Source organism: Pygoscelis adeliae, unplaced genomic scaffold (genome assembly GCF_000699105.1).
Source record: "Pygoscelis adeliae isolate BGI_AS28 unplaced genomic scaffold, ASM69910v1 Scaffold218, whole genome shotgun sequence".
NCBI classification, from domain to species: Eukaryota; Metazoa; Chordata; class Aves; order Sphenisciformes; family Spheniscidae; genus Pygoscelis; species Pygoscelis adeliae.
In genome coordinates, this window is record NW_008825433.1 from 289,386 (window position 1) to 306,616 (window position 17,231).

Genomic DNA, 17,231 nt, shown 5'->3' on the forward strand with positions numbered 1-17,231 from the left:
TGTAACGGCCGTGCGCTGCCGCCCGCAGCAAGACTACCTGATGCTGTGCGCCGTGGACGAGGCGGAGGAGATGGTGGACGGCGGCAAGAAGGACGCGATCGACGACCTGAAGGAAGGGGAGCTGGAGGCGTTCGTCCGCTCCCTGGGGCTCGGCAAGTATGCGAAAAGTTGCCTGGTGGTGGAGGAGGGGGAGGAGGACGGCGGCGGCAGCGAGGAGAAAGAGAAGCCCCCAAAGAAAGAGCAAAGCAAGAAAGAAACTAATCCTCCTTCGTTAGAAGGGAAAAAAGAAAAAAAAGTCAAGGAAAAGGCAAGCGGTGTGAAAGACAGCAAGAAAAAGCAACCTGGTGGTGATCAGGACCAGCACCTTTCAGCAAAGAAAGATAGGCTGGAAGAAGACTTTGAATTTCATGCTAGGCAAGTGATACTGATCAAACCAGGGGGCAAATGGTACGATCTGGACTACACCAACGAATTCTCCTCAGAGCCACAAAATCAGACGCTTCTGTCCAAGTATAAGGCCTTGGCCCAAAAGCTGTACCATCATGAGATAGATCTGTATAAGAATAAGACAGATCATCAGAAGGGGGCCTCTTCGGCATGGATGAAAACTGTTGTGTCGTCGGGTACCTTGGCTGACAGGATGGCAGCGATGACTCTCCTCATTCAGGACAGCGCTGTCCACAGTCTCCAGTTTGTTGAGAACTTGGTAAACCTCATAAAGAAAAAGGGCAGCAGGCATCAGAGCCTTATGGCTCTGGATACATTCAAGGAGCTTCTCATTTCAGATCTCTTACCAGACAATCGAAAATTATGGTCTTTCTCGCAGCGGCCGTGTAACAACATAGAGAAGATGTCGAGTGGCAATAGGGATTCAAGAGACAGACGGTTGATACTGTGGTACTTTGAGCATCACCTGAAACTGCAGGTGGCAGAGTTCGTGCAAGCGTTAGAAACACTGAGTCATGATTCTGTGACGGCAACGAAATCCCGAGCGCTGGCAGTTGCCCACGAGCTTCTCTGTAACAAGCCGGAGCAGGAGAAAGTTCTGCTTGTTCAGCTGGTAAATAAACTGGGAGACCCTCAGAACAAAATTGCCACCAAAGCCTCTTATCTTTTAGAGATGTTGCTTCACAAGCATCCAAATATGAAGGGAGTAGTGTGCAGTGAGGTGGAGAGGCTTTTGTACCGCTCAAACATTCATGTGAAAACTCAATATTATGCCATTTGCTTTCTAAATCAGATAGTCCTCAGTCATGAAGAAAGTGCGTTGGCTAGCAAACTGATCACTTTGTACTTTTGCTTTTTTCGGAACTGCATTAAGAAAAAAGACGTTGAATCCAAAATGCTCAGCGCTCTTCTTTGCGGGGTAAACAGAGCTTACCCTTATGCTGAGACTGGTGATGAGAAAGTGAAAGAACAAATGGACACGTTGTTTAAAGTTCTGCATCTTGTGAACTTCGGTACCAGTGTCCAGGCCCTGATGTTACTGTTTCAAGTGATGGACTCTCAGCAGACTGTATCTGATAGGTACTACGCAGCACTCTACAAGTAAGTGACAGGTTTGCATTTTTTTAATATAAATTTCATTTTTTGAGGTTGTCACCATTAATTTAAAGTTGTAGAAACACTTATTGTGCTTTTAAGATCTTGCAAGTTTTGCGTCTGATTGGCTAAAAGTTTCTGACGTTTTGTACGAGCTAGAAGAAAAAGCATGTGATTTCATTGGCTTAACGTGGGGATAAAAGAAATGGTAGTGATAGGTCCTGAGAACACAACATGTGCATTTCATCATTTGCACTGTTTTCCAGTGTCATGTTTTAATTCCAGCTATTACTTGAAATTATTAGATAGCTACTTCTTCTGAAATCCCTTTTACAGGTACCGTGGTTTAGTCACGCAATAGCCTAAAATCTTGTTTCCTTTTTTCATGGGGGTGTGGGAGAATATTATGTTAACAAATTCTGTAGATGATTTAATTTGTGTACTTGGAAAGCCTTGTATTATAGAAATATCTCTTTTTTGTCACAGCTGATTGTTTAGACTCTTTGTAGGATCCTTATAGGCTTCTGTTTAGTAGACCAAAGGGAAGTTGCTGATTTTTTTAAAAAGGGAACTCAAGTTCCCCCAGAACATGCAACGTATTTAGGGGCCTTCCTGTGCCTGGCAGCCTGGAAAAAAAGTGGAGTAGAAGATGAACTTGCCAACACATGTGTCTGGTCTGATTGTGAAGCATGCCGATTGCTAACCATTTTCTTTCTATTTTTTGAACATCTTAATAAATCGGATTAATTTCTCACTTTGAATATCTCAAATTTTGAAACTGTTTTCAGTTGAACTCAGTTTCTTTATATTTTCTTACAGTTTTTTTTGTTTACTGATACAGGCTTTTTTTAATCTTCAGTGTCTCATGTATCTAGAAATATTACACAGCTGTTGACAGTTCAGGGTTGATCATAATGGTTTTGAGTATTGGGGAACAAGCTGTCACTGGTCTTTTAGATGGCACTCTGAAAAATGTAGATGATTGTTGTTAATAGCAATTACTCTCCTATGTGCATTATGACAATCAGCAATATTCTCTCCTGTGTTTTCTACAGGAAGCTTCTAGATCCTGCTTTAGCAACCTGCTCAAAGCCATCCATGTTTCTGAATCTCGTCTATAAATCTCTGAAGGCAGATGTAGTGTTACGGCGCGTGAAGGCCTTTGTGAAGAGGTTACTTCAAGTCACTTGTGGGCAGATGCCACCCTTCATTTGTGGAACCCTGTACCTTCTGTCTGAGCTTCTGAAAGTAAAACCAGAGTTAAGGGTCCAGTTACAGGATCACGTGGTATAAGATGGTTTCTTTATCTCATTGTTTTTTCGATAAAAGCTATTTTCATAAACACCTTTCCCTAACCTGTTTATTAGTAACCTGAGGGTTTGCTAATATGTTATGTTATGGGAGAAAGCACTTGAACAGTTATAACTATATTAAAAATCTGCATAGATTAAGGTGGTTTAAGCATTCTAGCGGGCCCTAGGGACTTCATTCATGGAGAGAGGATTATTTTGCTAAATGCTCTATAAGTAAGCAGGTGAACATTCTTCACCCAAAAGCTTTGTCAAAATGTGGCCTGTTTGTTTCTTCTGAAGTCTCTGAAGTATAGCTAGGCAGGACTGGATTTTTTTTTCTTTCTTCAGGCGGGGAGGGACCATTATACTTGTGTGATGTAAGCTGTAAAGTTCAATTTTAAGTCCTTTAAGTATCAAGGCCAAAAATATGTATTGCTTAAACTTCGGCCATCATTTGTTTATGTTTTTGTAAGTAGCTTCTTAAGAACTGTATGTGCATTTTCTAATAAATCTGAATAAAACTGGAAAGGAAAAGCGGTTCGCTAACATTTTTTGTTGTTTAGGAGTCAGATGATGAAGAGTGCTTTAAGGATCAAGAAGAGGCTGAAGAAGATGAGGAAAAAATTGTGGATGCAGACAAAGAAGTAGAAAGTGAAGAGAGGAGCACAATGGAAAATTCTGCTAAAAAAAAAGATTCAAATTCAACAGCCTCGTGGGTGCATCATCTGAATATGGGAGGTAAATTAGCAAGAAAATATGATTCATTTAACTTCTAACTTTCCGTAACAGTGACGTGTTGATCAAGACTTGTTGTAAAATTAAGTGATTAAAACATTATTTTAGGCTTTCAAATTGACGTTTGATTCAAAGCAATCAGTCAGAATCGTTTTTCTTTATGTTAGCTCAGCAGCGATGAAGAGACTGTATGAATCTGCTAGCGTATTTCACTTTATGCAGTTTATTGCATTTGCGCCTAAGCAATAAACAGGCATGGGATTTTTTGCTTCCACGTTCAAACACCTTCAGAGCAGTGTAGCCAAGGTTAGGATGTGTAACTGCTCATTTGCTTGTGAAGCTTGCTAGAACAATTCATCTAGCTTTGAACCTGCTTCTAGTTTCGCTCTTTCTTCAGGACCTTTTGGAACAGAGCAGGGGTTTTCAGGACCTTCCTTGGAAGCACGTAGGAGCTCACCTGTGCACTTGATCATACACTGGGGAAGGGCAGCTGAATATAACCCTTACTTGCTGCTGAATGGATCTGTGGCCTGTCCAGCTAAGAATGATGGGCAGCATTGCTGTCGTGGTGAAATGAAAATAATACTCATGAAGTTGCCTGAGGAAATTTAAGTTGTTTTCATCTCCTCCGCCCCTCAGGCAGGAAGAGTGGAGCTTCATATGATCCTATGCACCGAAGTCCTTTATACTGTCATGCTGAAAGTACAAGCCTTTGGGAACTGAAGAAGGTAAGGCTGATTAAGGGTACGTTGCTGATTACTGTGTTTCTTAGTGTGGCCCTTGTATTGAGAGAAGAAAATTAACTTGGTTATTCTTGGAGTAGCTACCTGGGTAACATAACAGAAAGGTTAAAGCTGACACATTGTTCAGCTTTAAGCTTGTATATGTTACATACAATGCTGATATTCCGGAGTAGGGAATAGGAATTTTTAAGTGGAGATTTGGACAATAATAATATTTTTTTGACTTTTGGATCTTAGCTTTGTATCACTAAAGCTCTTTAGTGTTGAGTTAATTAAAATTGTACGTGAGAATGTATTTAGTTAACGCAAACAAAAGATTAGAGCTTGAGGTTCTTCAGTTGTTCAAGGGCAGAGCACATCAGCCTTGCACTACTACATGCATCTGCGCGTTATTTGGTGAGTTACAGAGTGGTCTTATGATATAGTGGTGTTGTCAAGACTCTGAGATGTCAACATGAGTAATGATTGCATTTATTTTTAAAGTAGAAATAACTGATTCATGTTTTTCAGCTTTCTGAACATTTTCATCCATCTGTGGCCCTATTCGCAAAAACAATTCTAGAAGTAAGTGCTTTTACTAGTCTGTAGCTTTGAAGTTTCATTTTTATGTTAGCTGTCTTTTGCCATTTGAAAAAATACATTATAAAGCCTCCTTGCACTCTGCAGGTAACTAGCAGCTCTGCAACACTGTAACATACTCACATGCAAAGCTTTTCATGGAATGAAAGTGTTTCATGTAAAGGAGACTGCTCACAGAAGTAATTAACTTGGTAGAAATGTGGGTATTACATGATTCTTACAGTTTTTTTAGAGTTTTGGTCTATCTTTTTATTTAACGTGGGTTTTTTATGTGAGGAACCCTGCTGTTGGAACAAATTCTTTTTTAATGCTGTTGTGGTATCCTGCCAAAAATACTCAAACCTACACAAATATATTTTAAAAATACTTATTTTCATTTGAATATATGGTATCCAAATAGTGCTGAGTATTAACTGCTGTTAGCACAGTACATTGCAAGGCAGTTCATCACTGAAACAAAGTGAAGGAGGTGTTTTTTAGTTAAGAAAATACTGAAATTCCAAGAACAAGAACCTGTACAGGAGTGTATTAACTGGTCAGGCTTCTGTGATGAAGTATCCCCAAGTCTTTGTCTTTTCCAAGTGTGGTTTAAGGTTGTTCTTGGACTGTTTGAGTCCTCTGTGTTTAGCTGCTGTCTTTCTAAAATGAAGACCTTAATGATTTTTGGCTTTTTTCTTCTTTCAGGGAAATCACATTCAGTACTCCGGTGACCCTTTGCAGGATTTCACATTAATGAGATTCTTGGATCGCTTTGTGTACAGAAATCCCAAACTCCATAAAGGCAAAGGTACGAACTTCTCTGTATGTGTTAGCATATGATCTTGATTATTGATGGTGACTGAAGTCTTTTTCTCTCAGATTGCCAAGTAACCCTTTGTGCTTGTCAAGTATTTGGGGTGCACGTGGTGCAACAAAGGAGTGGGATCAGTCTTCAGGGCTGCAAGAGAGCTGTCTGCAACTCAGAACCAGCTGACAATCACATACTGCTGCCTCTCACATCCGCAGTGCAGAAATTGCTAACCTAGCAGGAATAAGCAAAGTGATAGGGGAATGTAAAGACTACAGAATGGTTGAGGTTGGAAGGGACCTCTGGAGGTCATCTGCTCAAGCAGGGCCACCTAGAGCCAGCTGCCCAGGCTGTCCAGATGGCTTTTGAATGTCTCCAAGAATGGACACTCCACTGCCTCTCTGGGCAACCTGTGCCAGCGCACAGTCGCCTTCATAGTGAAAAAGTGTTTCCTGATGTTCAGACGGAGCCTCCTGTGTTTCAGTTTGTGCCCATCACCTCTTGCCCTGTCATGGGCACCACTGAAAAGTGCCTGGCTCTGTCTTCTTTACACACTCCCTTCAGGTATTTGTATACGTTGATGAGATCCCCCCGAGCCTCCTCTTCTCCAATCCGAACAATCATAGCGCTCTCAACCTTTCCTCACAGGAGAGACGCTCCAGTCCTTTCATCATCTTAGTGGCCCTTCGCTGGACTCTCTTCAGTATGCCCATGTCTGCCTTGTACTGGGGAGCCCAGACCTGGACACAGCACTCCAGGTGTGGTCCCACAAGTGCTGAGTAGAGGGGAAGGATCACCTCCCTCCACTTGCTGGCAACACTCCACCTAATGCAGCCAAGGATACCGTCAGCCTTTTTTGCTGCAAGGGCACGCTGCTGCCTCACGGTCAACTTGGTGTCCACCAGGACACCCAGGGTCTTTTCTGCCAAGCTGCTTTCCAGCTGGGCAGCCCCCAACATATAGTGGTGCATGGGATTGTTCCTGCCCAGGTGCAGGACTTTGCACTTCCCCTTGTTGAACTGCACGAGGCTCCCGTCAGCCCATTTCTCCAGCCTCTTGAGGTCCTTACGGAAACGCTCTGGTGTATCAGCCACTCCTCACAGTTTTGTATCAATAGTAATAAAGTAATTTGTTTCTGATTTATGTTCTGCTACAGAGAACACCAGCAGTGTGGTAATGCAGCCGAAGAAGAAGCAGTTCATGAAAGATATGCAGAATTTTGCAGGTAAGCCAGCCCCTTTTCAGTTGAGATTGTTACGGCTAAAAAATTCTTGGCTGGTTGTTGTAGACGTGTCATCTGTGCTGTCTATACTATTTCTGTTAGCGATAAAAGAAAGTCCTGTCCGTCAGGTGTGCAGTGGTGGTGCCTGATGTTCAGGATCAGGTCTAATCTTCTTGTAAGGGTGCATGGAATCTCCACAGCTGAAACTTTGGATCCATTGAATCATTTTAAAAACAAATGACACAGAGAAAGTCAGTTACCTCAACTGTTAGCCTCCTGAGTAGGAAAACACTTTGTCTTCTGCTGTAGCACTTGGCTACACACCACGTTTTTTTTAAGACCTTTCTTTTCTCTCTGTTTTTCCCTTCTTAGTTGTCAATTACTTTCTATTGTAGTAATTCCTTTTTCTTAGGCAATGCATGATGAAGATCATACCTTCTGTTTAGCCATCCCATTAAGAAATGTGTAACAGCAAAGGACAGAGCTATGGACAACTGCATGCCTTGTTTTCTGTGCTATTTTTGCTATGACCTGCATATGCTTCCCATACCTTCTCTAATGCTAAGTTATCTTTTTCCTGCATCCCCCTAAAAGGAAATACACCCCCTGCATAGAGTAAATATGCAATCTTGTATAAAAAGTTTAGAACATTGTTACAAATTTGCTTGTAGCTGGCAATGTGACCCCTTAGATGGGAAAAAAGGCTAAAAAAAGCCTTAGAATTTATTCCAGCTAATGGTATTTCTAGTTAGAAGAGCAATCTGTTAGGGTACTAACCTCAGAGGGACATGAATTTATAAAATACTAACTTTTTCTGCTCACAAACATGCCATTCTTATGTCTGGCATCCTAGTTTTACAAATAATGTTTTTTAAAGTTCTTAAAAATATCTATTGTTATATAAAAATCTTTAAAATGTATGCTGATCTAGTAGTAGTTAATGTAGTAGTATTGTGCAGTTAATGTTTTTATTTGTTTCCAAGTTATCATACAACCACTTTTATTCTGCTTATTATGATTGAAAACTGACTTAAAATCTCAGAAAATTGATTTATATAATGATTTAATACACATTAAGCTCTTTCATTAAATGGTATGGATTAATCCATACAATGCCACAGCTTCAGCTATTGTTAGGATTAGTGTAAGGTATCTTTGGCACTGTTATTTTGCTAAGAGTCTTCCTGCCTCCAGAAAGAGGCTGCCTTTTGTCTAGTCCCACTGTTTCAAATGATTAAGGGCAGGATTTGGTGGTAAGAACCAGCAGTTAAAAAATCAGGGTAAACCATCAGTAAAACATGCTGCTTGAGGACGGAAGAGGTACCATCTTCTGTGGTAGAGTCTCTGTAACATTCCCAGGGATGTGCTTTGCTCTAACTTTGGGTCTGCTGTGTTGCACAGAGGTTTTAGTTATACAGATTAGCTGATGTACCTTTACTGATGCATGGTTTTATGGCTATTAAAGCTTAAAGTAGGAATTTTTACCTAGAATGCATTTGAAGGTACAGTTTATCGCATTCTTTAGTTTATTCTGAGTTGAAGGAGCAGACTGAGCATTTAGAACTGGATTTGAGGAATTTAAGTGTTCTACAAATGAAACACCTCATACAAAAATATGGGTATATTAATATGGATACAAAAATCTGCACTTGTTGCATGTAGCTGGTCTCTGCTGAGGCTTAGAGAACTGAAACTGCAAATCCTCTGGTACCTTCTATCCATTTGAAGAGTCCTTCTGTGAGTATGCTGATCTGGTTTCACAAACTTGGACCCTTGTCACTTAGAAAATATTAGAATCTGTGCCCGCTGAGATAATCAGGAGCTCTTTCTCCTTTGATTTACTTCTGAGGTGGAGGAGCGAAGGGGAAGGTGTGGGGTTAAAAAGCTTCTCCACAGGGAACCTGATCAATACCCTAGTTGATCTGCTGTTGCAGTGTCACATTTTGCCTCAGTTCCTCAGAAATGGAGGCGGGGTGAGGCTTGATCCCTTCTTCAGTGTGCTCAGCTGGTGTGTGGTCCTGCCTTGCAGCTGCTGACGAGCGTTTCTACTGCCAGGAGTGCTGGGTAGAAGCAGTTCTGGTGTTCTAGTGCATGACAGCGAGTTTTATCTTATTTCCTACTTTTTTTTTTTTTTTTTTTAAATTGCTTCCTGCTTGTCACAGGCTCCTGCTGCCTTGTTGATATATAAATTAGGACCTGGTTAGGGCTATGCCTCTGGAGGTTTTCCATAGGGTCTGCTCACATCTAAGTATCAGTATATATCACTGAGAACTGTTAGTTTGAAGAGGTTTTGAGATGAGCTCCACTTTATTTAACGGATGACACTGGGTATCTGCATACTTCTGTCTGTGCACGCCGTTTAATCTTTTAAAAGAATAACAATCATTTCAACTTGAGGTAAAATGAGTTCTTTTTTTGTTTTTGCAGTCAACAGTAAGGAATTCCGTGCCAAAGATGAAAGCAAAATCCCAGTGGATGAAGTGTTTTTTCACAGGTAATGAAATACTTGTGGTGTTTTTTAATGCAATGCCATCAAACCCCATTATGTTTCATAAGTTTCATTCCCTGGTATTCCAAGTGTTTGCAAAATTTGATTAATATGAGTGACTTGTGATGACAGTACTTCCCTTAGAATGTAATTTCAACATTTGTCAAAAGTGCTTAGGAAAGAATATCACTTATGAACAAAAGCAATCAGTGCTTGTAGTCTAATATTAAGTAAGTTGACATTGTAATAGAGAAGCCTTAAACAACGGGCAATGATGAATGTCTTGTGGGTTGTAATTCTTATGCGTTAGAAGTATATTTAAAAAAACCTGGAATATACCTTGTTTATGTTATTAGCATCAAAGATTGTTAGAATGGAACAATGCAAAATAAGTCAGAGGAGCTAGTTTTCTGTGTATTTATATTTTTATTATTCATAGTTCTTTCCGTTTAGTTGGCTTTCCTTTCAGATTATGATATAAAAATGCAGCTGTAACACTAGAATTGAAGCGATACACATTTGGCAAAGATTTGTTCTTATTAGATCAAAATACTGGTTACCTGTGAGCGTCTCCTTAGGAAATCAGTGTTTGAATTAACTTCATTTATTTTGTTTAATTAACTTCGGGGGGTTTTTTTGTTTAATATATTCATTGCTGTAGGGGCTTTTAAAAATTTTTGAAGTATCAGGTTAATGGAACTTACTAATTTTAATTAATTGATATTATAATATTGAGGAATATAATATTAATAAAATAGTGGTATTAATTTTGAGATTAAAGAAAAGCAGCTTAAAAACATGCCCCTGTCTGAAAAGTTAACAGTGTTGTTACATTGAAGATGACTGAAACTGAGATTACATGTTTAAACTCTTCCATATGTAGTGCTGTACTCTTTTGCTCTTGTATATGATCAAAATTGCCTTCTGTGTTTGGTGGTTCTTTAATATTAAATGAAGAAGAGAAAGTGGTTTAAAGTGGCCGACACAAGGTAAAACGAAGCACACAACAGAAGAGGGCTACGGGGGAAAATTTAACAGAACTTAATGGGTGAATCTCTTTTATATATTTTTTTTTCCCCAATTAGATTCAAGTTGAACTTGATCCTTTCTTCCTTATCAGTATAAGGCAGATTTTCACATCTTTCTTGTGCCCTTTTATAAATTCACTATGTTGAAAATAATTTCTGGCACCTTTGGCTGTGAAATTTCTTTGTTTTAAATCTTACAGTAGTGGCTTACTCTTTGAAAAACAAAGAAAATACAAATCTCTGATTTGAGATGTGTTTGAAACCATTACTTACAATTTTCAACTGGCAACATACACGTGAAACAATCTGCAGGTTGTTTTTTTTAAAAAACTTGTCATAAAGATCATCACCTGTAATTTTGTGTCTGAGACCAATGTATTATTTCAGATTTTATTCAAAGTTCGATAAGAGGAGAGAGAAGCAAAAGCGTCAGGATGATGAAGAAAGTGTGGAAGATGTAGATGATGATGAATTTGAAAGAGCATTGGGTAAGGTTGTGTTTTTTTGTTGCAGTAACTATCCCAATATTTCCTGCTTTTGCAAATTTTTAATTTATCCTTTTTATAGAATTATGAACTGCCATAGCAGGATTCTTCCTTAGTGACACAATTAGTATGGTCTTAGTTACGACAAGAATCTGTTACTAGTTGTGTTTGTCGTTTTATGGTTAGTATCTCTAATAAGTTGACTGTCTCTGAGAATTTGCTTCATAAATTCAGAAGCTTAAATTAAGGACCCTCTAATGTTAGCATTTACTCTTTGAAACAGAACAGTTGTAATTTTTCAGATTTTGTTTTTACCTGCTATTTTGTATAGCAATTTGTTCCTAAGCGAATCCGATGATGGGAGCTTTCATCCTCTAGTCTGCTTGCTTTTCTGTCAAAAATTATAGTGAATACTTCTAATGTGAAAATTAACATACAGATTAGCTGGCAGGACACTTGCCTGGGGTATCTTAATTGAGTCTTTGTTTTATCTGACTCGGAGCAAGTGTTTGAGACTTGTGATATCCCACCTGCCAACTAAGTTTGAATCATTGGGCAACTGTGTTTCCATTTGTGCCCGTCTGCTTCCCACATCATCTAGTTCTGGCCAGAAATTACATCCTGGATAAAAGAAAACTTTCATTATTTTTCAAAGAATAATTTTCATTGAAAAAGTCCAGTTAGCTTTAGGTAACTGTTTTGTGGAGTGTTTTTCTATAGGAGTACGAACCCTTTGGTATCAGGGCCCTTTGTTACTGATGCAGATCATACAAACTGTTCAGGAAAATGATACCTAAAAATAATATATTTTGCAATGACTTCATATTTCTTTCTTTGACTCTGTTTTGTAGTAATAAACATTTTTTCCCCCCCTAGATACATTTGAAGCTGCTGATAATGCCATTGATGTTGGCCAGGATGACCTTGATTTTGCTGGGTAAGACTTTAAATTGGTTCTTTCATATCTTGCTTTAATACCCATATAGAGTTTTACTCTGCAACGTTGCATAGACCTTTTGCAAAAAGACTCGGAATATCACCTTGCAAAAAAGGCAATAGCAGCTGAACACTGGGTAATGCTGCTTTTCTGCGTGTGCCATAATGGAGCATCATGATCCTGTGGTGCTTACAGTCTGCTGGCTTGACATGTGAGACCTGCAGTATTTTATTTATACAGTGCAGTGACCCAGTAAGCAAGGTAAGAATCTTACTTGTTTTTAATTGTCTGAGGTTTCTGTTTGAGAATTACCAAGACAAGTAAGCAGGATGAGGCATAATGGTACTGCTGCTGTAAGGACTGGTTGTAACTGGACCTAACGCAGTAAATAAACTTTGTGGAATCCGGAATCACAGAGCTCAATTCTCAGAAAGTCAGCAGTTTCATTAATCATAGAATCACAGAATCATTTAGGTTGGAAAAGACCTTTAAGATCATTGAGTCCAACTGTGAATGATTAAGTAGCCTCTTTTTAACTTAAAGTATCTGCAATACAGCTTTCGAATCAGCACAGAAACTTTTTTTCTTGAGGCGAAAGGAGAATTAAAGCTTAAACTTCTAGTGAAACTTGAACATTTTTGTGATCCAGACTGGTGTGAGTAAAAAATAGCAAAGAGGAGACAAAAAACAAGTAACCATCCAGTACATGAAGAACCATGTTTCCTTTCTTAAGAAAAAAAAAAAAAGTCTTATTTCTTCATTTAGTAGAGTTGCTAGGGATACCAGCAGTTGGTGTGTTTTACAGAAAAGACTTTCTTAAAAGGAGCAAAGGCACGTAGGAGATAAAATACTGAAGCTGACATTTCTGTTAATTTCAGAATAGGATTCTCTCCAGAACTTCTTAAAATGGTTGACTTTTATAATACAGTTCCATATGCTGATGATGAAAACATACCTGAGTGCATAATACATGTTTCTTAGGTCTCAGCCTACATTTACAGTAGTTTGCAATGATGTTGAACTTTTCTAACAGTGTTTGCGGGTAGATAGATGTTATCTGGATGCAAACAGTATTTTGCCAGATGAAGTGCTAAGCTTGTTACATATTTTTTTAGTAATATAAAAAAGAAAACCAAAGATGGTAAGAAAGGCCAAAGAAGTGAGGAATCCAGAGCTGACTGGGAGGATTCTGATGATGAAGATGAATTCAGTGATCTGGATGATGAGGAAGTCTCCTTAGGAAGTATGGAGGAAGACTTCGGAGGGGATATGGACGAAGAGGGAGGTGTATTTATGGATGTGTCTGATGATGATAACAGCCTAGGTAAAGTACCATTTATTATCAAAAAACTAGAAGAAAAAGCTTTAAAAATAGGTTATCTAATATGTAATTACATATATAAATTCAGATTTAGTTACCTAGGTGGGAGGTTTGGCTTTTAAGTGAAGAAGTGACAATAAGTCCTCCTCTGGACAATGAAGTCTTAAGAGAAACATCTCCTGGCACAGTCTCCTAGGTGAGAGTGGGAATTAGGCGTTTGGGTATAAAAACTCACACACAAGACATGTTTCTTCCATTCCGAAAACACTGACAGTAACAAAAGTAGCTTTATACACAAATAACTGGCTACAGTAGGCAGAAACATTAAAACATCTCAAAGAGAAAAATAAAAAGAAAAAAGTATGGTACTTGGTAATTTTTTTATTTCTTTAGACCTAGTTAATGTTGATTTTTTTTTTTTTTTAGATGAGGTAACTTTTATTTAAATTGCTGTCTCATAAGTAACAGCTTACTCTTCTAGTACAGCTGTGCACCCAAATTTTTATTACTACTGTAATAGTAACTGATTGTTGCACTTGCATGGTTTTATTATCTTTCCAACTGAAAAGCACAGTTTACACAATATACGCTTTATGTGGCTGGAAAAGCACAGATTAATGGAGTATTTCAAATAATAACTTAAGGTCACAGGAAGATGATTGAGAGTAGGGGCGGTAAACTATTCATACAGCTGTTGACACATTAATCTTTCATAGAATCATTAAGGTTGGAAGAGACCTCCAAGATCATCGAGTCCAACCGTCAACCCAACACCACCATGTCCACTGAACCATGTCCCTAAGCGCCTCATCTACACGTCTTTGAAATACCTCCAGGGATGGTGACTCAACCCCTTCCCTGGGCAGCCTGTTCCAATGTGTAACCACTCTTTCAGTAAAGACATTTTTCCTCGCGTCCAGTCTAAAGCTCCCCTGGCGCAACTTGAGGCCATTTCCTCTCGTCCTATCGCTAGTTACTTGGGAAAAGAGACCAACACCCACCTCGCTACAACCTCCTTTCGGGTAGTTGTAGGGAGCGATGAGGTCTCCCCTCAGCCTCCTTTTCTCCAGGCTAAACAACCCCAGGTCCCTCAGCCGCTCCTCATACGACTTGTTCTCCAGACCCCTCACCAGCCTCGTTGCCCTTCTCTGGACACGCTCCAGCACCTCGATGTCCTTCTTGTAGTGAGGGGCCCAAAACTGAACACAGTATTTGAGGTGCGGCCTCACCAGTGCCGAGTACAGGGGCACGATCACTTCCCTCGTCCTGCTGGCCCCACTATTTCTGATACAGGCCAGGATGCCATTGGCCTTCTTGGCCGCCTGGGCACACTGCCGGCTCATGTTCAGCCGGCTGTCGACCAACACCCCTTTCATGAGATTATTATTTCACCAAACTTACCAAGCAGACATTCAGGGTTTACATAACACCTGCTTTTAGCCTTAGTATTTTATGTATCTTAGTATCATATTTCATTCCTTTTTGGTGCTGTGGGAAAAAAGCATAAAGAATGGCACACCACTGACCAACTGTTAATTGTCTGGGTTGAAGAAATCCCAGATTTGGTTGTGCGCACTGTGTTTTAAACTTTTTTAAAGTAAAGACTCTGACCATTATGACAAATATGCCTAAAAAGTAATTTTAGTCTCTGCTGTGCTTTTGAATACATGCACATGGTGTGAGAATGAAGGACTGATGTATCTTTTTTTTCTTCTTTCTGTCAGACCCGAACAATGACAATCAATTGAAGTCTGTCAGTAAAAAGGGCAAGAGAAAGAAAGATATGACTTTTGTGGGATCACTTGAAGGTAAGGAAACACTGCCATGATTTCCATTTGAGAAGGCTTAATACAAATACAGAGTCTGGAAAACTTTGGACTCAGAGGGTTTTAGTACAGTAGATTATCTACACTTTTGGGTCTGGGTTTGGATTTCAATAAACCATAAATGAAAAGGAGGTTGTCCTCCAACCAGTGTGGCCTAATTCAGAGTGCCAATCTGCTGTTGAAGGACTGGGAATTGAAGGAAGGACGGAGTTGTACTGTTGGTTTGTGCATCTATTACTAACACCTGATGCACAGATTTGTGCTATTTAGTTCTTGGCTGGAAACTTTTTTTTCCTTTTTTTAGGGGAGGTGGAGAATAAAGGTTTCTAACACAGCTATTTTAGATGGTGTCATTAAATAAATAAATAAATAAATAAAACAATGGTAACACTTTGTTTTAGTGTCTTTGTGAACTTGAAATTCTGTCTCATAAGAATAATACTTTTTGTTTGAAGGATCCAACTGAGGAAAGAAGAGGAAACTCAAAGATGCCAGTATACTAGCATCTGCAGAAGAGGTGAGTTTGATCAGTGCTTAGCATAAAGTGATCAAGCATTTTACCTGTTTCTTTGTAATAAAATCCTAAAATTTCTCTCTTTAAAGTTTGGCTATCTGCTCGATGAAAATGCTGGGTCTAAGTTTGACAATATCGGAATGAACGCCATGGCCAACAGAGATAATGCAAGTAAGTACACGCTGCAAATAGCAGACAGTTGTAATGCTGTTTTACTTCTTTCTCTTCAGATTCCGTACTTAAAAAGATGTACCTTCTTTCACTGAAACGCACACACGGTCAGAAATCACACAGTAGGGACAGTAGCTCCGCATCAGTAAGACATGACTTAGTTTGCTTCAGTTACGAGAGATGCCCAGTGCTAATATTAACTGTGACTACTGGAGTGAATAAGGCTTCAGAAAAGGAGAAGCAGCTATCGTGTGGCCCTTTCACACTGTAAATGAGGAGGGGCAGTATGCTGTTTGTCAAACATTCGTGTGAATTTTGCTCTGATAGAGTGTCCTGGATTCTCGTGAAGGGAAGGCATAAGGCATGGCTGTCTTTACCTACCTACCGGAGTACTTCTTGCAGTATCGGTGAAGCAAAAGTAGTTTCACAGAAATAATTCTAATGAATTAAATGTGTATATACTGATTGAACAGTCAGTCCTTTGTAGAGCTTTTACAAGTCTTGCTGGTGTCGCCTGAAAAATGTTAACAACAGTACTCAAACACTGTGTACTCCTAACACAAGTGTGTCTAGCATTAGTAAAATACAAAGTGATGGCAAGAGCGGTCTTAAACTCTGAGATCCTGAGATGGTAGGGTATCTTTTGTAAAATGAAAAACCCAAAACTTTCTCTGGTGTCAAAAAAAATTGGCAGCTTGCTCTTTATTAAAATTTATAAATACAGTAGCCGAGTTTTAACTTTTACGTGATTCATCTGTATTCCACATCACGGTCAGAGGTATCCATCGGCTCCTTATTTCTCACCTTTCCTCTTACAGATGTCAAACAGATCCAGTGGGAAATAGAACGTGACAAGTGGCTTCACAATAGGGATGTGAAAAGCATCATCAAAAAGAAGAAACAGTTCAGGCACAGAGGGCTGAAAAACAAGTACAGAGGCAAGAAATCAAAAAGATGAACTGGACATTTTAATGTGGACATTTTTACAATAATTATTCTAAAATATTTTTTAATTAATCACACATCTTTCTTACTTCAGTTCTTGCTGCTTAACCATGTCATTTGGTCATTCTCCCTTATGCCGTGAATTCCAGACCACTCATTGGATTTGTAATACACTGAAAAATAGGAAAATCCATGTCAGCTGTAAGTTAGGCATGTCTGAGGGTGAGCCCCTTTGTGGCTAGTTTTGTTGGATGTATAGTCCTCCGGTTCTGAGGACTCGACAGTCTGACACTCCAGCCACGCCTATGCATAACAATAAATGCTTCTGCACTGTCTCCTGGGGTAAGTTTTAAGCAATAATGAAATCTGTTTTATACATAAGATGCAACAGAAGCTTCAGCCATCCTTCTGAAGCCAACAACTACAAACCTACCTTCCAGAATTGATGGAAACCTCTTCTGCATTGTGTATCTGAAATCTGATAAGAAAGATAAATCAACAGTTACTTTACCCAACATATTTTAAGTTGAATAATTAAATGCACTGTTTTTCTAACTAGATTAGTTTTACCTAAATTTGTCTGAGCTCCTTAGTTACAGCCACCATTAAATAATGT

General features: G+C 39.2%; 1 protein-coding gene across 1 annotated transcript; it reads left to right on the forward strand.

Moving 5' to 3' along the window:
• Position 1: 1 nt before the first annotated feature.
• CEBPZ (CCAAT/enhancer binding protein (C/EBP), zeta) lies at positions 2-17,231 on the forward strand (the record flags this gene model as incomplete). Its single annotated transcript, XM_009331090.1, is given in 15 exon segments — positions 2-1,548; positions 2,598-2,829; positions 3,398-3,572; positions 4,209-4,297; positions 4,823-4,876; positions 5,576-5,678; positions 6,835-6,903; positions 9,328-9,394; positions 10,804-10,904; positions 11,778-11,838; positions 12,954-13,162; positions 14,884-14,967; positions 15,441-15,502; positions 15,589-15,670; positions 16,489-17,231. Coding segments are annotated over 15 exon segments (3,075 nt in total), but the record flags the coding sequence as incomplete, so codon positions are not given.